The 19,896-nt window shown below is 38.2% G+C and overlaps 1 protein-coding gene across 4 annotated transcripts in view; it reads left to right on the top strand.

The window, feature by feature from the left end:
• The window catches only part of Atg2 (Autophagy-related 2), a 73,772-nt gene that overhangs the window by 17,355 nt on the left and 36,521 nt on the right, over positions 1-19,896 (top strand). For all 4 annotated transcript variants that reach the window (XM_087348464.1, XM_087348467.1, XM_087348466.1 and 1 more), the window contains exons 8-20: positions 2,379-2,533; positions 3,206-3,362; positions 3,756-3,850; positions 5,134-5,416; positions 6,378-6,534; positions 7,844-8,001; positions 8,083-8,206; positions 9,338-9,438; positions 10,538-10,721; positions 11,781-11,881; positions 13,226-13,425; positions 16,410-16,560; positions 18,083-18,252. In XM_087348464.1, the coding sequence (XP_087204590.1) occupies positions 2,379-2,533; positions 3,206-3,362; positions 3,756-3,850; positions 5,134-5,416; positions 6,378-6,534; positions 7,844-8,001; positions 8,083-8,206; positions 9,338-9,438; positions 10,538-10,721; positions 11,781-11,881; positions 13,226-13,425; positions 16,410-16,560; positions 18,083-18,252 (2,036 nt within the window). The remainder of the gene's footprint in view (positions 1-2,378; positions 2,534-3,205; positions 3,363-3,755; positions 3,851-5,133; positions 5,417-6,377; positions 6,535-7,843; positions 8,002-8,082; positions 8,207-9,337; positions 9,439-10,537; positions 10,722-11,780; positions 11,882-13,225; positions 13,426-16,409; positions 16,561-18,082; positions 18,253-19,896) is intronic.

The raw sequence follows: 19,896 nt of genomic DNA, 5'->3' as shown, positions 1-19,896 counted from the left end.
CGGTGTCACAAACTGTGTATAATCAATGTCAAATACACTATCATCGTCCGAACTATATTCACTTATACTATCATCTTCTAAAACTTCATTTAAAACTTGTATTTCTTCAAGCTCCGTCAAGGGTCGACTTGTCGAAGAGAAAGCCATTGTAAACTACCAGGTCAGGCGTTTATTTTTAGACTCTCCCTTGCAGGTCATTGGAATGTAACCCTGTTGCCACATGTATACACATAGAGCTTTATTTCCACAACAGGCGAGAACAAACCTCATCGCGCTGGCGTTATTTATTCCATACTTATGGGCGTTTTAAATTAGGCTTTGAGGCTCGCGTGTTTATACGTAAATCCACAAGAACTTTAATTTAAATGCCCGCGTGTGTACACGTAAAACCACGTCTGAGGGTTAAGTTCACGTCATCAGATGTCGATAGTTAACACTGAGCATGATTGTCATATCAGTACTGTGTGTCTTATTCTATCTTACAAAAACTATCTGCCGTATCAGCATGAACATTACTGTGTTCTACAGATCTGTGCCTCAAGTATTTTTCTTCTTCTATGGCTCTCCGGTCCGTATTCAGTCCATGGCCTCCTTAATTCTCGTCTTCCATTCGGTCCTCTGTTAGGTCCGTCTGTCCGAGGTTGAGGTTTCGAAACATCTTCCTTTTTACGGTGCAAGGTTGTTAGCCTTGCGACCAACCCCCAACCTGGAGGACCAGGGTACCTGTCTTAGTCTGACCTCTCCCCCTCGACCAATCTGGCTAGGGAGGCCCTACCAGTAGCTATGCTACCGCCAGCATAGCTCTTGGGGTCACTGAGGTACTCAGCCCCACCACCATGACAAGGTGCAGGTACCATTAAGTGGGGGTGCCTCAAGTATTAGTTGTCAACATTCAAGATCTCTGTCTTGCATCACTTTGAAGTTGCGTGACCTTAAGCGGATTGTTGCATCTGTGTTGCTTGCAGCTCAAGGCACAGTTCCTCGTTAGAAAGATGATCCCTTTGTTCTATGACCAAAGCCAGAGAAGTGGGAAGTGTGGTGATACACATCTTATTAGATGCTTGAATTGTTCAGGCCAAAGAATTAGTTGATTGATTACTTAGCGCAGTCCATACAACTGTTCATTGTTGGGGTCGGAATACTTTATTGTATAGGAGAGCTTCTAGAAGCATTTAATATAAGCATATCTTAAAATGCACAGTGATGTCATCTTTAAGTTTGCTTTGTCCTGATGGAGTAATACAGTTCCATTCTCATGTGGTTCAAGAATGGCTGTTGCAGCGGACCGGTTTCAAACTCATTGACTACCCACTATAAGTGCCTGATTTGAACCCCATTGAGGACAGGCTGAGTGAGGTCAAAAATGCCATGCAGGAAACCTTGACTGACCTCCCTCTAAGACATAAAGATGATTAGAGATGTAAGATTTGAGATTTTCACAGCGGTTATTATGAAGATTTCTGTCTTCTGGGTTGTTGCTCTGTGTAGTTTGGTCGATGTTTACCAACGTTTCAGAGGTCATACTGCCTTCATCATCAGGACGATGAATATTCATCGACCAGACTACACAGCACAACAACCCAGAAGACAGAAATCTTCATGATTAGAGATGATCTCTGGACTGTTGTATCAGAAGCTTGGGATGAGGTTGCTTTGTCGCAGCACTGTGATATCTAATTGAGTCCACTCTGAGGCACATGAGATCAATGGTTGATTCTCAGGGATTCTAGACATCTAATTAAAGATGCCAGGTCTTAAAAACAGCCCTTTTAAGGGCTAACATATGAAATCATATTTTGTTTTAAGTGCCTGTGAGAGAACCTGGCCAACTCACCCACATAGAAGCCTTTGGCTCCATTTCTTTGTCAGACTTCAACACTACTCAGAAAATTATCATTAATTCACTTTCTTCTTCAAATTAGGCAGACATATTAGTGTCTTTGCTAAAATAGGCATCTTACATAAAATAATGTAGTTTGTGGAGGATAGAGAAAAGCCACATATGAGCAATTTGTCTAAAGGAGATTACAAATGACTGGAATTATATTGCAAGCTGTATGCTTACATCATTTCCAGTTTGGAACTGAGAAAATTTCAAATGCTTGATTTTTTGTTGTACAGAGTGTACAAAAAAAGTGTCCTAACTTATATCATCATTGTTTTTTGTTTGTTTTTTTCATTTTCATGTTGTATGTAATTATGACTGGATAGTTTTGCAGATGATAAATTTATTTATTTTTCTGGTTGTTTTCAAGGGCAAAATAAATTGTCTTTCCATTATGGACACTGTTGGTAGTTGTGTGTCTACAAGGCAAGTGAGAGCCTGTTCCATCTTACTGTCACCCATGCAGTAAGATATGATGTTTTGTTGTCGTTAGCAATGTAGCACCAAGGTCCCGATGCATGGAGAAGCCAATGGATTCTACCGACTTCCACAGGGTAGAGCAGGAGCTTCAGCAGAAGCTACACCCTACGTCAACAATGCACACGAAGGGCTTGCAGTACACACAGGGATGGTCTACTGCTTCATTAGGTAAGTCAGCCTCTGTCAGATATAAACCCCAAGTTACATGCTAGTTTTATAAGTAATGAATTTGTCCATAATTGCAGCATTGTTTTGAATAAGTGAAATGCACTGCAAAATGAAAAGCTTGAGGAGGTGAATGAATCAAAAGGTGTGCTCCATTTTGGTAAATATGAACTTTTCAGATTGTTGTTTGATTTAAAGGTCATTGGAATCCAGTCATGTTTTGGGATAAATAGTGTCTTGTATTAAAGTTAGTTTTCTTATTGTTTAGTTATATCAGATGAACACGAACTGAAAATACTATGATATGTGGAGTGAGTCAGAGGATAATATCAAAGCATCACAAGAAATATTTTTCAGTAAGCTGAGAATTGCGTTAAATCTGAAAATAATAAGCAGTTTAGTGAAATTTAGTAGCAAACCCATTTAAAATTTGTACAGTTAATGCATGTAGTGCTAGATTGAGGACAATTTTAAACAGAGTGTTATTGATTGGGATCAGTGAAATTGCACACAGAATAAGGGAAAATCGTAACATACAGAAATATTCAAGTGTAGGTTCCACTATATAGCGTTGTGGTTCTAGAGCTTTGCCTGCGATGTAGGACATAGTATCACCAGTAATCAGCTGTTATTAAGTTCTGTAGCATTGTTGAGAGTGGATCCGTATTTTTACAGATGACAGTGATGAAGAGTTTTTACCAGTGCGTGGCAGACCAATGAATGAGAGCGTGTTGTCAGACGCAACAAGTATGGAAGGCTCTGTTTCATCAACAGTCAGTAGTATTAGCAGTGCCAGCAAGTCAGGATCTTTGGCAACTTCACCCTCTCACAGGTACTGCCAACTGCCACACAGGACATGCTTTCCCATTTAAATGCAATGATAATAAAGATTTAACATTTAACATAGCTGCATCCGCCATCATGGTGAAGAGTGATGATGGAGGTAGCAAGGACCTCTGAAACGTCTGTAAACTTCTACCGGACTACAAACCACTACATGGGTGATTAGGGAAGGATAGTTACTAATGAGTTATAAATATGGAGAATACAGTGCTTGATATTATTAAAAAAATTTGTAAGTGCTAAAAGATTGTGCCCTTTCAGAGAAGTTGGGTGGGGAGATCTCTGTCCCAATAAACCATAAAATGATACTGACTCTTGGATGTTGGGTGACTGCACTGTAAGTGTTCCATATTAAATTTATTGTGGTTGTTTTGTGTTTCAGGTTCTTAGGGAGCAGCTCTGCTGGGCCTCCTACGACACATAATTCACCATTTCATCAAAACGTTCAAAACCGCACAAGAAAAAAGTCCCACAAAGGTAAATAGTTAACAAATTGGGACAGATAGCATGGAAAATAATATATACAATGATATAATGTGACACACAGTCATGAATTCTGAGACTTTTTAGTGCATTAGAACTGTGTTTACTCCTTTTATAGTATTTGCCTGATCGATTCAAATTATTCCAGTGATCCAAAAACACATTTTCAGCATTCTTTTGGAATGCTTTTTAGTTCCTGTGTTGCACTTTCTGAAATGCCTTCCATTTTTGTGTGCTTTTCAGTTTGACATAAAGAAATATAAGACCTCATGGTGGTGAGTATGAAGATAATTGGCTCTGGGATGTTGTGTCGTGTAGTCTGGTAGAAATTGACTGATATTTCAGAGGTGCTTACTGCCTCTGTCATCAGGTTAAAGAGAGGATATCTTAAAACTAAATAAGACTGTTACACAAAATTCCATAAAAATCAAATAAAACATGAAACAAGCTGAATATTCATCGCCCTGATGACGGAGGCAGTATGACCTCTGAAACGTTGGTTAACATCGACCAGACTACACAGCGCAATAACCCAGAAGACGGAAATCTTCATACTCACCGCTGTGAGAACCTCAAGTCTTACATGAAACAAGCTGTTATCAAACGCAAATATATGTTTTCTGTAATGGTCAGCTTTACCTTCCCCCCCCCCTCCCCCCCACCCCAGTTTTGTATATTCAATTGGGAGTCTTAAAATTATAATTTGTGCCACTTCAGTTTTTATTTTTTCTTGTTACTATATGTCCATATGTCACCCTCGGTGGACTAGTGGTTAGCATGCTTGCCACTGGACCCAAGGTCCGTGGGTTCAGTCCTGGCTGAGGTCGATGGATTTTTAAGGGTAATAAAAATCCGTAGCACAACTTCCTTCGGAGGGGAAGTAAAGCCGGTGGTCCCATGTCTTAGATTTATGGCATGTAAAAGAACCTTACAAGCATGATACGAGATGCAAAATTCAGCAGCCATTTCTCACTCAAGTCTCCTGTTTAACTGCTAGATGGCTCTGGCAGTCAAATCAGGATTGAGTAGAAGTTGTGCAGGGACAGTGGGCTGGTCACTCACTAGTCATAAATACACACTTCAAGACCAACAAACCTCCGAAAAGAAGGTGGCGAAAACCCACAACCGGGTTGTAGGGCCAATAAGTAACCACAACAACTGTATGTCCATATTTAACCACTGGTTTAAGCAAATCTCTATTGCTATTTGTGCATATTATATTTCATAAATATTTAACTTGTGCGGCATTAAATTGATACAAACCATTGTGCTTTCAGAGTCTGGTAGTACAATGTTGGATTCAGATCCGACTGCTGAAGTAAGCCGCTTTCATGTCCGTTTAAGCAGCTTGGCCATTGTGTTGCTTCATGATGACATTTTGACGATCTGCGTTGAAAATAATGGCAACAGCCTGGCAAGATCATCTGTGAAACAGATGAAAGCTGTTGCAGAAGAATTCTTTGATGAGCTTGGATTTTTTGCTGTATCAGGTTATGGCAGCAGGGACTTCAATACAGCCAGGGATGCATTCCTTAAATCTTGTCAACTTAACCATATCAGGCAAGTACACAGTGTGCAGTTTGGCCATTCTAGGTCAACAAAATTGTGAGCCCATCAATAACTGTTTTTGTTTTATTTTCATTGTTCTGTAGTTTTTGACAATTGAAGTGAGATGTTTATGCATTCTTTGCATATAGCATACAAAATGAATGCATACAGAGGATGTTCTGTCTGCTACTCCTGCTCATCTGACTGCATGTAATAACTGGAGAATTGCTGTCATACTTTTCTTGCCAAATGTTACCGTGCCATTTTGAATTTCACTAAAATCTGAGCAGTTTAACAGGTTGTGTAAAGTCAATAATTTTTGTGACATTGAGTGACACTAAGTTGAAATAATATGTGGATACTTTAAGGGTAGTAAGAAGAAGAAGAAGAAGCATTGTTATGAACACATCCTGAAGGCAGTTGAGACAAGTCAAGATAACCAAATAACTATTTTGTAGAATCAACAAGTCAAAACAGATAGAACTATTCCAAATAACAAACCTGATATTATAATTCGATACAAAAATGGAACTTGTTTCTTAATTGATATAGCAATACCAACTGACAGGAATGTAATTAAGAAGGAATCGGAGAAGATCTTGAAATACAAGGACCTTCTCATTGAAATACAGCGAATGCGGAAAGTGAAAGCAAAAGTATTCCCAATAATTATAGGAGCAACTGGAACTGTCACCAAGTCACTCAATAAATATTTGGCCAACATCCCGGGCGAACACAACATTAGGGAACTACAGAAAACCGCCATTCTAGGAACATCATACATCGTTCGAAAGGCGATCATGTAAAATTTATAATGCCTCACACAAAATCTGTTGTTAGATGAATTTAGATGATCCATCCAGGTGGAAATGCCAGTAGATAGTGATACTGATAATATGCATATGTTTAAACTGTTGAAGTTCTCATTTTTATTGCTTGAGTTGACTTTCCTAATCTCAGTTCTTTATAACAGGTTACTGGCAGCAACAGTAATAGTTGAAGGTGATGAAAAGAAAACATCACATGCCAGTTTAATGACGGGCACTGTTACAGTTGCCAGTGTTGAAGTGTTGGAGTGCCTAGTTGATAAGAAAACACCTTCTCAGAAGGCCAATGTGGAATATGTTGATGTAAGTTGAACTTACTCTTGAAGTACTTCATCATCAAATTTCTTCATACCTTTGGCTGTTTAAAATGAAAATTTTGTTTTATTCAGTGCAGTATATCTGTTTGTATTACAACAGAATTCACCATTTAACATACTGAGTTCTTTGAAATATAAATGTTACTCCCTTGATAATTACAAATAAGTATTCTTTTGTTAGCAGTTTTCTGTTGTTATGAATTGCAAATCTTGATTGTTCAGTCTCTTACCTAGTTCTCACACTGGTATTAATCATTCTCTTTGCACTCATATTCATGTTAAAGTGCTGCTTCTTGCTCTTATTGACACTTCAGCATCACCCATATTCGGTCAACAGTTAGGTCACAATTGAACTTGCTTGCTGCTTATATAGGAGGAATGAGATGTGATGACTGTTACAGTGTTTTTCCAGGGCTTAGTTTTCAGATTGAAGCCCATAAATAAAGAACAAACAAGTGGAGAGCTTGAGAAGCAGTCGATAGAATTATTTTGAGTTAATAAATCTTGTCAGGGGCATGATAAAGTCAGCTAGGAACTTGAAACTTTGTTAAGCTTCTAACTGACTACACAGAGCTACAACCAGAAGATGGCCGTCTTCATACTCGCTGTTACGAGAACCTCAAATCCTACTTAGAGTAAGGAAGTTTACTTTTGTGAGATTTTAGGTTCTCACGGTGGTGAGTTTGAAGAGGGCTGTCTTTGGCGGTTGTTGCATTGTGCTGCCTACATCATGGGGCTACTTATCACCCTCATGATAGAGGCAGCAAGCACCTCTGAAATGTCAGTAACTTTCTACCAGACCACACGGACCAACAACCCAGAAGACAGCCATCCTCAAGTTTACTAGGAGTTGTCAGTGCATAGAATGATAGGTTGATTGATGAATCATGAATTGCAAAGTATTTGTAATGAAGCAGTCATTGCATAATTTAAGGTATCATCTTGGTATTTGCTTGGAAAAACTGAAGAAAAACACAAAAATAAACCTGTGAGGATAACCAGTCTCTGGGCCAATGTTTGAACCCAGGACCTCCTTAATACAGAGTACAAGTAGTGTGCACTCGCATCTTGTCAAGTATGTCTTCTAAAAAATTTAATTTCTTTATGCATACTATGTGTTCCTTTTTTGCATGGTTTGTTGGGCGAAAGTTTTCAGTCATACTTTAAAGTATAAACCTGTCAGTTTCATGTGGAAAATCTGCAGAAAATTAGAATGAAAAGAAGTTATAATTGCCGCAGATATCTCATTTATTCCAGCTCCACAATACAAAAACTTATATTTATCTGTCTTTCAGTTGCTGAAGTTCCAAAAGAATTTAATGAGTGAAGATGATCCTCAGGCTGGATGTACTCTGGGCTCTGAGCCTGATCTGAAGTTGCATTTCAAATATTCAGAGAAGACAGTACATCATGGACAGACCAAACGTTATAGTCATCCTCGCACAGATGTCTCGTATGTTGAAATGTGTCATTGTCCAGTTTTTAGCAGTTGCTGGTATACAGATATGTGCTGACTCTTTATATTTGCTTTCAGGATAACACTTCAGCCCTGTTTCTCTGAAATTGATGTTTCCATTGTGGATCGTATTACAGCTTTACTGAACCCACAACCCCTTTGTAGAAGAAACACCAAATTTGTTTCAGGACACATGAGAAATGTAAGAGTGTATCTAATATTTCAGTTGGAATGTGACAAACAGCTTTATCTTTAAATCATGATAATGTTGGTATAGGGGCCTGGTGTAGAAGTCCTGTATGCAATGCAGATTTTTTCACATCTTCCCCCACCTGTGACAAAGTCAAAACTATGTGTGTATGAGAACAGTTTGGATCCCACCCTCTACTGGCCACCATCCATTCACACACCGTCAGCAGCGACATGTACTTTAGTCTACTGCCGGGCCTCGGATCATGCTTTGTTGTTGTCATCCACCAATTTTAAAGCCACCAGAAAGCATCTTGAATGGCCAGTTAATAACAGCATCCAAAGGTTGCAAAACCTTGATTATCCCACTGTGGAATTACAAGTAGTTTGAATCCTTGTCAGCTTTTGCTTTAACGCTTTTCGTCACATGTCCATGAAATTTGTCTAAAACCAAAATGACATGCTTGCGTAACAGAGCACCCAGCCTCTATTTCCGCAAAACCAGAAAACCAAAAGATATGTGAGCCAACAATTTTTAATTATTAATTTCACATTTTCTGTTCTGAAAGAAAGGCCGCCAATAATCACACTATCATCTTACTGATTTGAAATGTGTCCAGTTCATTTTCATTACAATATACCTGCAACAATGAATGCTTACCCTACCCATCTAATCTTTAGACGTCTCATACGATACCTTTTTTTTTACAGTATCTGTATTTTATTTATTTCAAAGTGTGTTGTACTTTTTTAATTTTTAAATCCAAGAATAAAGTGTTATACTAGAGTAAACACAGTATCCCATAACAGCAAATTACCACCAACAAGGTACCAGCAAAACCTTTTTATTATCTACGTAGAAAATGAGCAGGCATTTAGTGTTCATTTCTGCTACAAGAATGTAGGATAAGCTGAAGGAGAAGAACATTAATAACAGATTTAATTGTTTATCTCTGTGTTTTTGTTTATTGATGTAGGATTTGAGGTTTTCACTACAGTGAGTCTGAAGATTGCTGTCTTCTGGGTTGCGCTGTGTAGTCTGCAGCATGGACCTCTGAAATGTTGGTGGACATCTACCAGACTACAAGGCACAACACCCCAGAAGACAGCAATCTTTAGATTAATAATTTTATTTATATTTCAGAACCATCAGAATTGTTTCTATCAAGCTGTGGAGAATCCCTCATTGTCTGACAGCAAAGTGGACATAAAGATCTCATGCTCAATGCTCACTCTGAAGCTCAGGTATGACGTTATCATAAAAATGTGAACCCCTCTTTATTATGTCGCTATTGTTTTGTTTCATGATCTGTATAAATGTAACAGCTTGTACTTGACTTTGAAAAATCTACATTTTTTAATAGATTTTCTTAACACAGTCTTGTTGAGACAGCCAAATACATGAAAATCATAGGGTGACAGGTCCATTCTGTATGGAGGGAGGATGGTCCAACACTTTTCAGTGCATGGAGTGCACTATGTCCTGGACATTGCAGGTGACATGGGGACTGGCAGTGCATTATTGCAGATTTCCTTCCGCCCTGAAGGGAACTTCTGATGCCATTCCATCACTGTTGTCTTTGAGACATGCATTTTATATGTAGCAGTAATTCTGTGATGAAATTTGGCTAGTTGATAATTCTCACTACAATTTGAAAGACTACTTGTTGGTCCTGTTTGGACAGATTCTGCACTTGTAACCAGGGCTGTGGAGTCGGAAGCAATTTTAGGTGGAGTCGGAGTCGACAAAAACGTACCGACTCTGACCTCGATATAAAATCTTAAGAAAATGCTATTTTAACACTTTTGCTACCGTGTGAGCCAGCGGCGGCCTCACGCTTAGGGAGATCCAATGACACATTGAGCCACGTGATGAGGGAACAATGTTTGTAACTCTGGCTCCGGTACCTTAAGAATACAAACTGTCTACAAATCAACCAATTTCTGCAATAACCATTAGACTTATACTTAAATATAGGTTATAGGTCTAAAAAGTAGGCTGATGAATCACGTGGTGGTGATGAAATCTCTTATGGTACCATTTACCATTTTAGTAGGTTTACCATTATTAATACATATTGAACTTTTATGAAGGAGTCAGAGTCGGAGGTTTTAGTACCGACTCCACAACCCTGCTTGTAACACTGGTATTTAAGCATGTATCACTATTTTCATTTGCTGTAATATACTTGTTCTGTTGCACTAATCATTATCGACTGTTGGTACATCATGATGTGTGTAGCCACATGGTCCCTGTGACTGGCCATATTCACTAGTAGCATCATGAATAGATTTTATTAGAATAACCTTCATATGTTAGCTTCATAGTCATCAATCATTACAGGTTTCCGATGCCAGATCTGCGGCCTATTCATGACATGGACCGTCCTCCTTGGTGGAGGCGCTCGGTCAGGAAAGACTTCCTCATATTTGAATTGAGCAGTGCCTCATTTCATACTTTGATAGATAGTAGAGAATTGTGCAAGAGATTTGAAGTTCAGTGCAGGGACATTAATGGACTTTTTCAGGTACGTTTGTTACAGTTTAGTGATTTTCTGAGAAAGACTAATCAGTAAAAAAATATGTTAAACAGTAAGTATGTACATGTAACATTTTCATTCATTATTATCATCCTTCCAGATATTTGGCCTCGTTTTGTTTTTGGAGGTTTCGTAAAACAAAATCTTTCCATCTTTTTTAGATCTACCTCAGTGTCTTCTTTCATTGTGTTGAACATTTGTAAACTTCTGGAGAGGATCTTACCAGAGTCAAACTCCCCTCAAATGTGACTATACCAGAATATAAAATCTATTTTGATGAAATTTGTAATTCTGTCATAATCCTTTCCATTCTTTTCATAATTGAGAAGGTGTTATACAGAAGCATAAGATCATTAAAAATAAAGATATATAATAAGCATCTGATTTGATCTTTTGTTTATAATTCAGCTTGTTGTCTGTTGAGGCATTAACTAATTTTGAATGATAATATGTAGCATCTGCTGGTAGGTGGCTGCCAACAATAGCTGGAGTAAGTGCTTGATTTTTATCATATAGTGTACATGAATTCAATGGGGTTTTAAAAGCCTGCATTTGGCACATGACTACTCAGAATGCTACCAAGGGAAAATCTAAATGCTTCAGGAACATTCACAGGCTCACAATTTCAAGGGTTAAATCCCATATTTAAGAGGTTTTGAAAGTAGGTGTATTTATACATGCAGGGATAAATGTTGGCTAATGTAGTGCCCTGATATGGGCATTCAGTATAGTGACTGGCTCTGGTCTGGATGTTGAAGGTACAATTCCTGCCATTGGCAGTGATTTTTGTCTTTGCAACCATATCTGGCACTCAAACTCCTATTCAGCGGGTACCAGGCTTTCATTTAGACGGAGGTAAGGTGGCCAGAGCATGAAACTGACCATTGTGTAGTGCTGATGATATATGGGACTTCCCCATACACATTCATGGCATGGTGCTTGTGCGGTGAAAAGTTTAAATGTGGTTCTCTGTCAAGCATGTCCTCTTACTGTGTGTCTTGAAAGGTACATGCATGTAATTAAATGTTTTGTTTCAATTCTTTTTAGGAAGCTGATACCGACACCTCGGTGCCTTTTATTCATGCATCAGCAGATGACAAAAATGGTAATTCACTACCAGGTGGGGGAGAGGGCTTTGGCTGGCCGAGGTATGTAGATTTCATCTTTCATGTCACCCTGTGCTACCATATTTTCTGTTGCAACAGATACCAGCAATGTACTTCAAAATTTTAAATTCAGTATTGCTGTAAGTTTTTGACTTTGATGAACAGTAAACTCCTGATTATCAGTATGTATGTTATCTGGATCATGGATTGTCCTTTTTAAAAAGAAAATTAAAAACAATCACAGACAGTGTGAACTAGGCTTTCAGCACATTTCCGCTTCTGTTTTGGAGAGGGAATTGGTTTTGGGAGGAGCTGCAGATGATAGTGTCGAACAGTACTTTTCTTTCTCAGTGCTTAAGAGTTAGTATCAGTGGTGGAGTAGAGAGATTTGTTCTAATGGTTATAGTGGTGGAGAGAGGGGATACTACAGATGCATGTAGTCTTTGTAACCTATGTAACCTTAGACTCATGTTTTACCACCTGTGATGATTTTAGAAGTGAACTGTTAATCTCTCTGAAGTGTTCTCATGGCTCAGTTCTGTTTCTACTTGTCATTTGAGAGATGATGCATGAATTTGCTTATAATTTGTCACATAGTCAGATTTTGCATCAAAATGCTTTTTTATTGTCCAAATGATATGACATGACTTCTGAATGACATCATACAATGGAAAATTTAGCAGACTGTATTCTGTCATCACCTAGCAGAGGAAATCTGTACTATATTATCGCCATCTTGCTACCAATCTGGAATGTATCTTATGTAGTTTAGAGAAGATCTAAGTAGAAAATGTCACCCATCACTTGCCAGGCCACAAATAAGAATGAAGGGTCAACGATAAGAAGATGGCCTGAAAACCCAACCATTTCTTTGAAACCAGGAAGATTTAGTGAATAATATTGTGCCTAAAATGTCTGTAACGTAAGTTGCATGGTATCTAAATAACAACTTAATCAATTAATAAAAACAAAAATCGGATGGTGCTGTAGGCCAGTCTCACTCTTTTTTAATCAACTTCACTGCCTTTTATAAAAAACAGGTTTATAATATCAGTAATAGGCCTACATAAGCATTTTATGAGCTGGTGTAGCTCAGTCAGTGTAGTGTCTGACTATGGGCTGGACAGCTGGGGTTCGATCCCTGGGAGGAGCAAAGGGTTTTTCTTCCAGCCTCTGCATGCAGACTGACTATGGATCCACCCAGACTCCTATTCAGTGGGTACTGGGGGTCCTTTCCCTAGGGGTAAAGTGTGACTGGTGCATGATGCTGAGTATTCCCCACACATGAATGAGTAGGGGCTATACCTCCTCTCCTCCAAAAACCTCCATGGCATGTAATTGGACAGCTTTACTTTACATCTGGATTTTATATTTTGTGTGTTTTAGAATAGTGATTCAAGTATATCCAGAAAGCAACCGAGGAGATCTGGATGACATTGGAGAGATGGAAGGTGAAGAGAGTATGCCCCAGAATTCAATAGAAACATTGGAAAGTTCTGGTCAGAAAGAGCCTTCACCATTTAGTTCAAAGAAAGTGATTCATGAAAGTGACACACCTCATGGCAGGTCCAACCAGTCGGCTGAAGGTATGGACAATTCTTGTCTACAAATTTTAAAATGGTTAGTGATTTTTTTCATTGTCTAGAAGAGTTGGCGGTAGTGTCTTGTTGTTGGAGAATTTTGCAAGAGCGGCCAACCATTATCGTTTAAAGTTACGCGGAATTTTACAAACAAACAGTATGAGTGAAGTTGCTAGTTAATAGTTAATTTTGGCAGATAACAAGCAAGGACCCATAAATTTTGTCATATTGCTGCTAGAATTGAATAAATGAAGACAAAACATATAAGAAGCCATGGATAATATGGTCCACTGTACCAACCATTAGTTCCTTATTCATTGCTCTGTAGAAAATAAGTATGACAAAAGTAATGTTGTCGAGGTGTACAGTAGAACCTGGCACATTTGTGAATACAAGGTAACTTACACAGCAAGTTTTTATTTATTGTATTCTTCCTATCCACATAAAAGTTAATGCCAGAGAAACATTGGTCTTCAAGCACTTGTGATAGTGGTGAACCTTTATACCTCATTTTTAAAATTATAAACATATTTCAAAGGTGCTGTTAGAAGCATATTATTTTAGGCTATTTAATTAAGCAGCTGCTATGATCCAGGGTACCTTAGTCATTATAGTATCTGACTACAGACTGGACAACTGGATTTGAGCCCCACCAGGGTCAAAGCATTTTTCACCTAACCACTGTGTGCAGACCAGTTCTCAGGCTTACGGAGCCTCCTATCCATCGGGTACTCTGTGTCCTTTTTCCGGAGGTAAAGTTCATCTGGGACATGACATTGACCATTCACCCCCATGTAATATCGAAGTCAAGAATGAGCAGGAGCTGTATACCACCTCTCCCCCAGGTGCATCCATGGCATGTAATGGGACAGTTTTACTTTCAAGCAGTTATTATTAGGAGAAATTGTAATTTAAATTTCTTTGCTGTAACAAATTTTGATACCAGCTTTTGCTGTTTCTGTTATTAGCTGAAGATGAAATAGTGAAGTGACTGGTTATAGCTTGGTCAGCTGGGTTTCAGTTTTCCACCTTGTCTACACTTGCTCTAGGCCCAACCAACCTCCTGATATTCCTCTGTGCACATTTAATATCTATAGAATGGCTGAACCAATTCTAATTAAAGTTACAAACTATGTGTGATGCCATCTGTCAGAAGTCATTATGAACTGTTACATATTACAGGTAAACCTCGATTTATGCCGCTTCAATTTGCGCCGATTCAGAATAACGCCGCTTTTGAAACCAGCAAGTCAAAAAGTAAAAAAAAAATTACTATTATTAATAACGTTTTACAATGTTTCTTGTACTGATTCTCGTACTAAATCGTAATTCTTACATCGATGATTTTGAATAAAAATTATAAATACAGTCACCTCTGCACTCATTGCTAAGTAGTTGCGAGATAATCTCATTAAAAATCTGCCAACATTGCGCAACAGTCACGTGAGCATTGGTCACTCTTCACAGTGAGTCATTTGCGTTCAGCCTGATAAGGGAGTAAGGAAAAATGTGCTCAGTTTGCTTCTTGTTGACACATTGAATGTGCTGAAAACTGTGTGCTAAACGTGTTTGTGTTGTTGTTCGACCACTATTCTGCAGTAGCAACTGTTTTATATTTATAAATTGTAGAAGAGCCACCATGTCTGGTAAGAGAAGTGAATGTGTTGCTGCAGGTCTATTGCGTTAGAAGATAAGATGGGCGTAATTCGTAGAATAGAAGGTGGTGATACCCGTCGTAATATGTGCAGGAGTATGAAGTTGCCTCCTTCCACTGTGACTACCATAATGAAAAATTCATATAAAATAAAACAGTCAATGCAACAGGCTACGAGAGTAAGTGCAACGCAAGTGAGTTATAGCAGAAGTAAACTTTCAGAAAGAATGGAGAAATTACTGTTGCTATGGGTGGATGATGAATCGAAAAAACATTCCCTTGACTGAAATTGCTATCACGGATAAGGCGGAGTCAATTTTTGAGGAACTTAAATCGTCAATGTTTGGGTGCCGGGACCGCATGTCATTGGCTTCCCATTGATGTACATTATAAAAAGAGTTTCATTTTACGCCAATTTCATTTACGCTGGTTTGTCCAGGAACGCATCTCCAGCGTAAATTGAGGTTTACCTGTACACCCATTGAAACACTGAAAATGTTGTCACCCATGCTGGTATGTATTAGTGATCACACAAACTATTTATCCTGCAATCTCTTAGTGTCTTGGCTACCAAATGTAATGTATTGAATTGTCATATTGCTGTAGTAATGTAGGAAGGTTGAAGGAATTGAATGATTATGTATTGCATTTCTGTGGATATACATGCATTAGTCTGCAAATGTGTCACTTCTGCTGCAAATTAAGATAAATATATGAATTCATGATAAGAATAATGACAGAAAATGAGAGGTTGCTGTTCGTATAATAGCTATTCATGTATATGTTGAAGGAGATAATATCGAGCAGGGTGTGGTGTAAGGAACACCTTTGGAACTTCTGTATACTCCAGGTAGTAATACTTTCCAATCTTTAGTAAGTAGCAATGGGTCTTTTACCCCAGGTTAAAGTGGATGAAGTGTAAAGCTAACCACTCATCATCTTGTGCTGAGATTACAAATGTGCTCTGTACGTCCACTCTTCCAGTACACCTTCGTGGCATGATCCTTAAACATACGAGTCTTAATCTGCATATAATGTTTTTTTCTGGCAGTGACTGCCTTCATGTTTATGGCTGTGTTAAAACCTATCTAGCGTCTGTGTTATCTCATTGATAAGTTATTGTATTTAAATTTACACATGTTATGACATTATACACATATGTTTTGTGGCTGCTGATTGAGATTTTTCAGTTTATGGTGTTTCACTTTTCTGTCAGTACAGGTATGTACCAAGAATTTTCTAATTGGAGGAATTCTGAGTAATACTTCAGATGTAAAACCATGCACATAAATGTCTGTATATAGTTTTCTAGTTATGTTTGTCAAATATATTTCAGGTGAAGAACTCATGATACCTGGTGATAAACAGGAAATGACAGAATTTATTGATTATGCTTCTCGCAATAGTCGCATCCAGTTAGAAATCTCCCTTCCGTGTGCCAGTATACAACTCTCTTCAAAGCATCTGTATGAACTGATTTATAACAGGTAATAAATAGTTTTCAGAAGAACTTTGTTGCTTACTTTCCTTCATGCGCTTCAGTTTATATGCTGAAATGGCAGGAACTGTAAGTAAATAAAAATAGATTTTAGTGATCCATCTGTGTAAATTATGTACATTAGTGTGGATTCTAATTACATTAAATTTTCTAAATATAAATTCACAGTTACTCGCCATTTTCACATTTGTAATTGTTTAACATTTAAAGAAATGCAGGATTTGAGGTTTTCACAGCAGTGAGTATGAAGATGGCTGTCTTCTGGGTTGTTGCGCCATACAGTCTGGTAGAAGTTTGCTGACATTTCAGAGGTCCTCGCTGCCTCCATCATCAGCACCCTCATATGTTGTGCCCAATTTTATAGTAGCATTTTGATGACATCACCTTGTTTTACCTTTGCTAGATATCCTGTACTAGCTCAGGCTTTGCAAGGAAGTAATTTTAAAATGTTCTTATATGTGGCCAAACCTCTACCCAGCCCTCTCTTGAAGCTCTTGTAGTTAATTCCTGCCTTATCTGACTCATAGCTTTGTATTTGTGTATGTGCGCGTGTGTGCGCATGCATGCGTGGTAAGCCGGGACAGCTCAGTCAGTATAGTGTCTAGCTATGGGCTGGATGGCCAGGGTTCTATCCCTGACGGGAGCAGAAGATTTTTCCTCTAGCCTCCGTGTCCAGACCGGCACTGGGGCCCACCCAGCCTCCTATCCAATAGGTACCTTGATCCTTTCCCAGGGGTAAAGCGTAGCCGGGGCATAATGTTGACCAATTACCTCCATCTAGTGCTGAGGTTAAGAATGTGTAGAAGCTGTATTTACTCTCCCTCCAAGCGCCTACATGGCATATAGTGGGACAGCTTTACTTTTTACTTTTAAATGACAATTGATCTGTCCATCTGAGTCATAAGTGTCTTTTGAGTAAACCTGAACCATCCTTTTATATCACCAGCAGTGAGGGTCAACCATTTTAATGTATTGAGATTAATTGTAGGAATATTCCCAAACAAATATGCTGTTATTGATAAAGTTCTGGGTTGTGACACCATGTGGGCTTCTAGGCAGATACTGGCATTTAGAAAAACATACCATTTCCATCTTCAGGGCCACTTTTTATTTCCTTTTTCTCTCCCTTTCCAGCCTGCTCTTTGCTTCCAGCATGGCCTCTGACTATTGCCTGCTATTCCTACGACCATTTTCTGAATGTCACCTTACGTCCATCTTCTGGTTGGTCCCTAAGAAATGTGAACATTTCCTCCTCTCTCCTGATCCAGCCCTCCCACTTTGTTTCCTTTCATACTGACTCCCTGTTGGCCCAGAAAATTTCCTCCTCCTCATTCCTTGACTCTGGTTCACTTCCTAACACCCTCACTTCTTCAGCCCTGAAGATGGAGACAGTGTGTCTGTCTAGAACGTTAGTATCTGTCTGACTACACATAGTACCACAACCCAAAACATCGTCAAGATCTTCCCCACCTCGAGAACCTCAGATCTCACAGTATGTTATAATGTTGTAGAATCAACACAGACATGTTCCTGTGGGAACCAGCTGCTCCTAAACCAAAAATGGCATCACCTTCAGACCTGTATGGTGGGAATGGTCAAATGGGGATAGACCTTACGTCCACTCTACTTCAAGAATCGTTATATCCAGCTTTCAGCATGTGCAAGTCTGGCATCCAGTATGGTATGTAGGTGCTTATTAAATGAACAGTGGCTTGCATTTTATATGTCCAGTCTTAATTTTTACTGAGACCAGCCATTCTACTTTATAGAGCTTTATGCAGGGCTGAAAATGGACGTAGACGCTTGTAGATTTGCTCTGCTTAGTTGCAGATTTGTTTTAATGAGGCTTTTTCCAGTGCCTTCTCATAACCTTCATTTCCAACAATTACACACGCAGAAATAAATTACTGAATTGCATTGTAATGATTTAAAATTTATTTTAAAGTATGTGTTGCCCATTCCACCACTCTTTCACTTGATCTGGAGTGTGTATCTAGTTCTGAAGTGGAGCATTTATCTAATTCTGAAAAACCATGTCCATTCCTGCTTATATGGCTCTGACTGCCAGTTTCTCTTATTATATTATTCAGATAGTGCCATTTTTACTGTGTAGAATTGAACATGTTGGTTGAGTGGTTAGCACGCCTACTTAACATTCAGAAATTTGTTAGTTTCTTTCTAAGTTGAATATTTATTTTTTCTGCTTTTTTGTTTCTATCACCAGATACAGAGAATAAATGCAGTTGTTGTTGGCATGTAGGCCATTCTGCCGTCAGTCTACAGAATCTTATTACTATAAGAATGAAGTAATCTAGTTCAGAAATAGTTCTTATTCTGTGGTATTATCATTGTGTTCAGCTGCCACAACTGGGTGTGTGCAGAAAATATGTACCGCAGCATTCAGCTCCTGAATTCAATTATGATATGATATAAATGTGTGTGTTGACTGGTAAATTCCTCATTTCCTGTAGAATGTAGCTTTAAATTTATAGTCTGTCTTTGTGGCACATAATATTTGACATTGTCATAATCTTGTTCAATTTTATCAGTCTAATCACAATAAAATATTATTATTAAATATTAAAATATTACAATTAACATTTAAATATTTAAAATATATTAAAATGTTGCTCTCTATCGAAATGTTTGATTTACGTTAGAGCATCAATACTTCCAGACGGACAAACCTCCTCCACTCTTCATTTATGACTGATACAAAAACCACTGCAAAACGTTTCACCCACACAAGATCATATTAAGCGCGACATACATTACGAAACGACCTTGAATACGATATTAAAATACAATAGGTCTGGAAGAGGAAAACTTTCTGATATTTGATGGACATCTGACGAAGGATTGCACTTAGGATATTACATTTGAGTTTATATGGATTATACACCTGAAGATGGTTCATTTAGAACTGAAACATGTAGTGTAAAAGATGATGCTCTAATGTAAATCGAACATTTCGATAGAGAGCATCATTTTAATATATTTTAAATATTTAAATGTTAATTGTAATATTTTAATATTTAATAATAATATTTTATTGTGATTAGACTGATAAAATTGAACAAGTATATATTCAACACAATATGACGCAACATTATCATCTCATTGTCATAATCATTAAAAAAGTATAAAATATAGGAATAATGATCATGGTGAGGGTCCATAAAGAATTATTGTAGAAGGCAGCATCAGATGATTTGTTGCTCTGTTGTACGTACAGACACACTTAATATAATAAAACTCCCTAATCCTGCAGTTGGAGTAGAAGTATAATTCTAGTTGTTCTTAACCTCAGCTCTAGGTACAGGTG

The sequence above is a fragment of the Zootermopsis nevadensis genome, unplaced genomic scaffold (genome assembly GCF_977971745.1).
Source record: "Zootermopsis nevadensis isolate Lab colony 2312 unplaced genomic scaffold, Znev_1.0 Znev_ptg000013l, whole genome shotgun sequence".
NCBI lineage: Eukaryota > Metazoa > Arthropoda > Insecta > Blattodea > Termopsidae > Zootermopsis > Zootermopsis nevadensis.
This window is presented reverse-complemented; position numbering and strand designations above follow the sequence as displayed.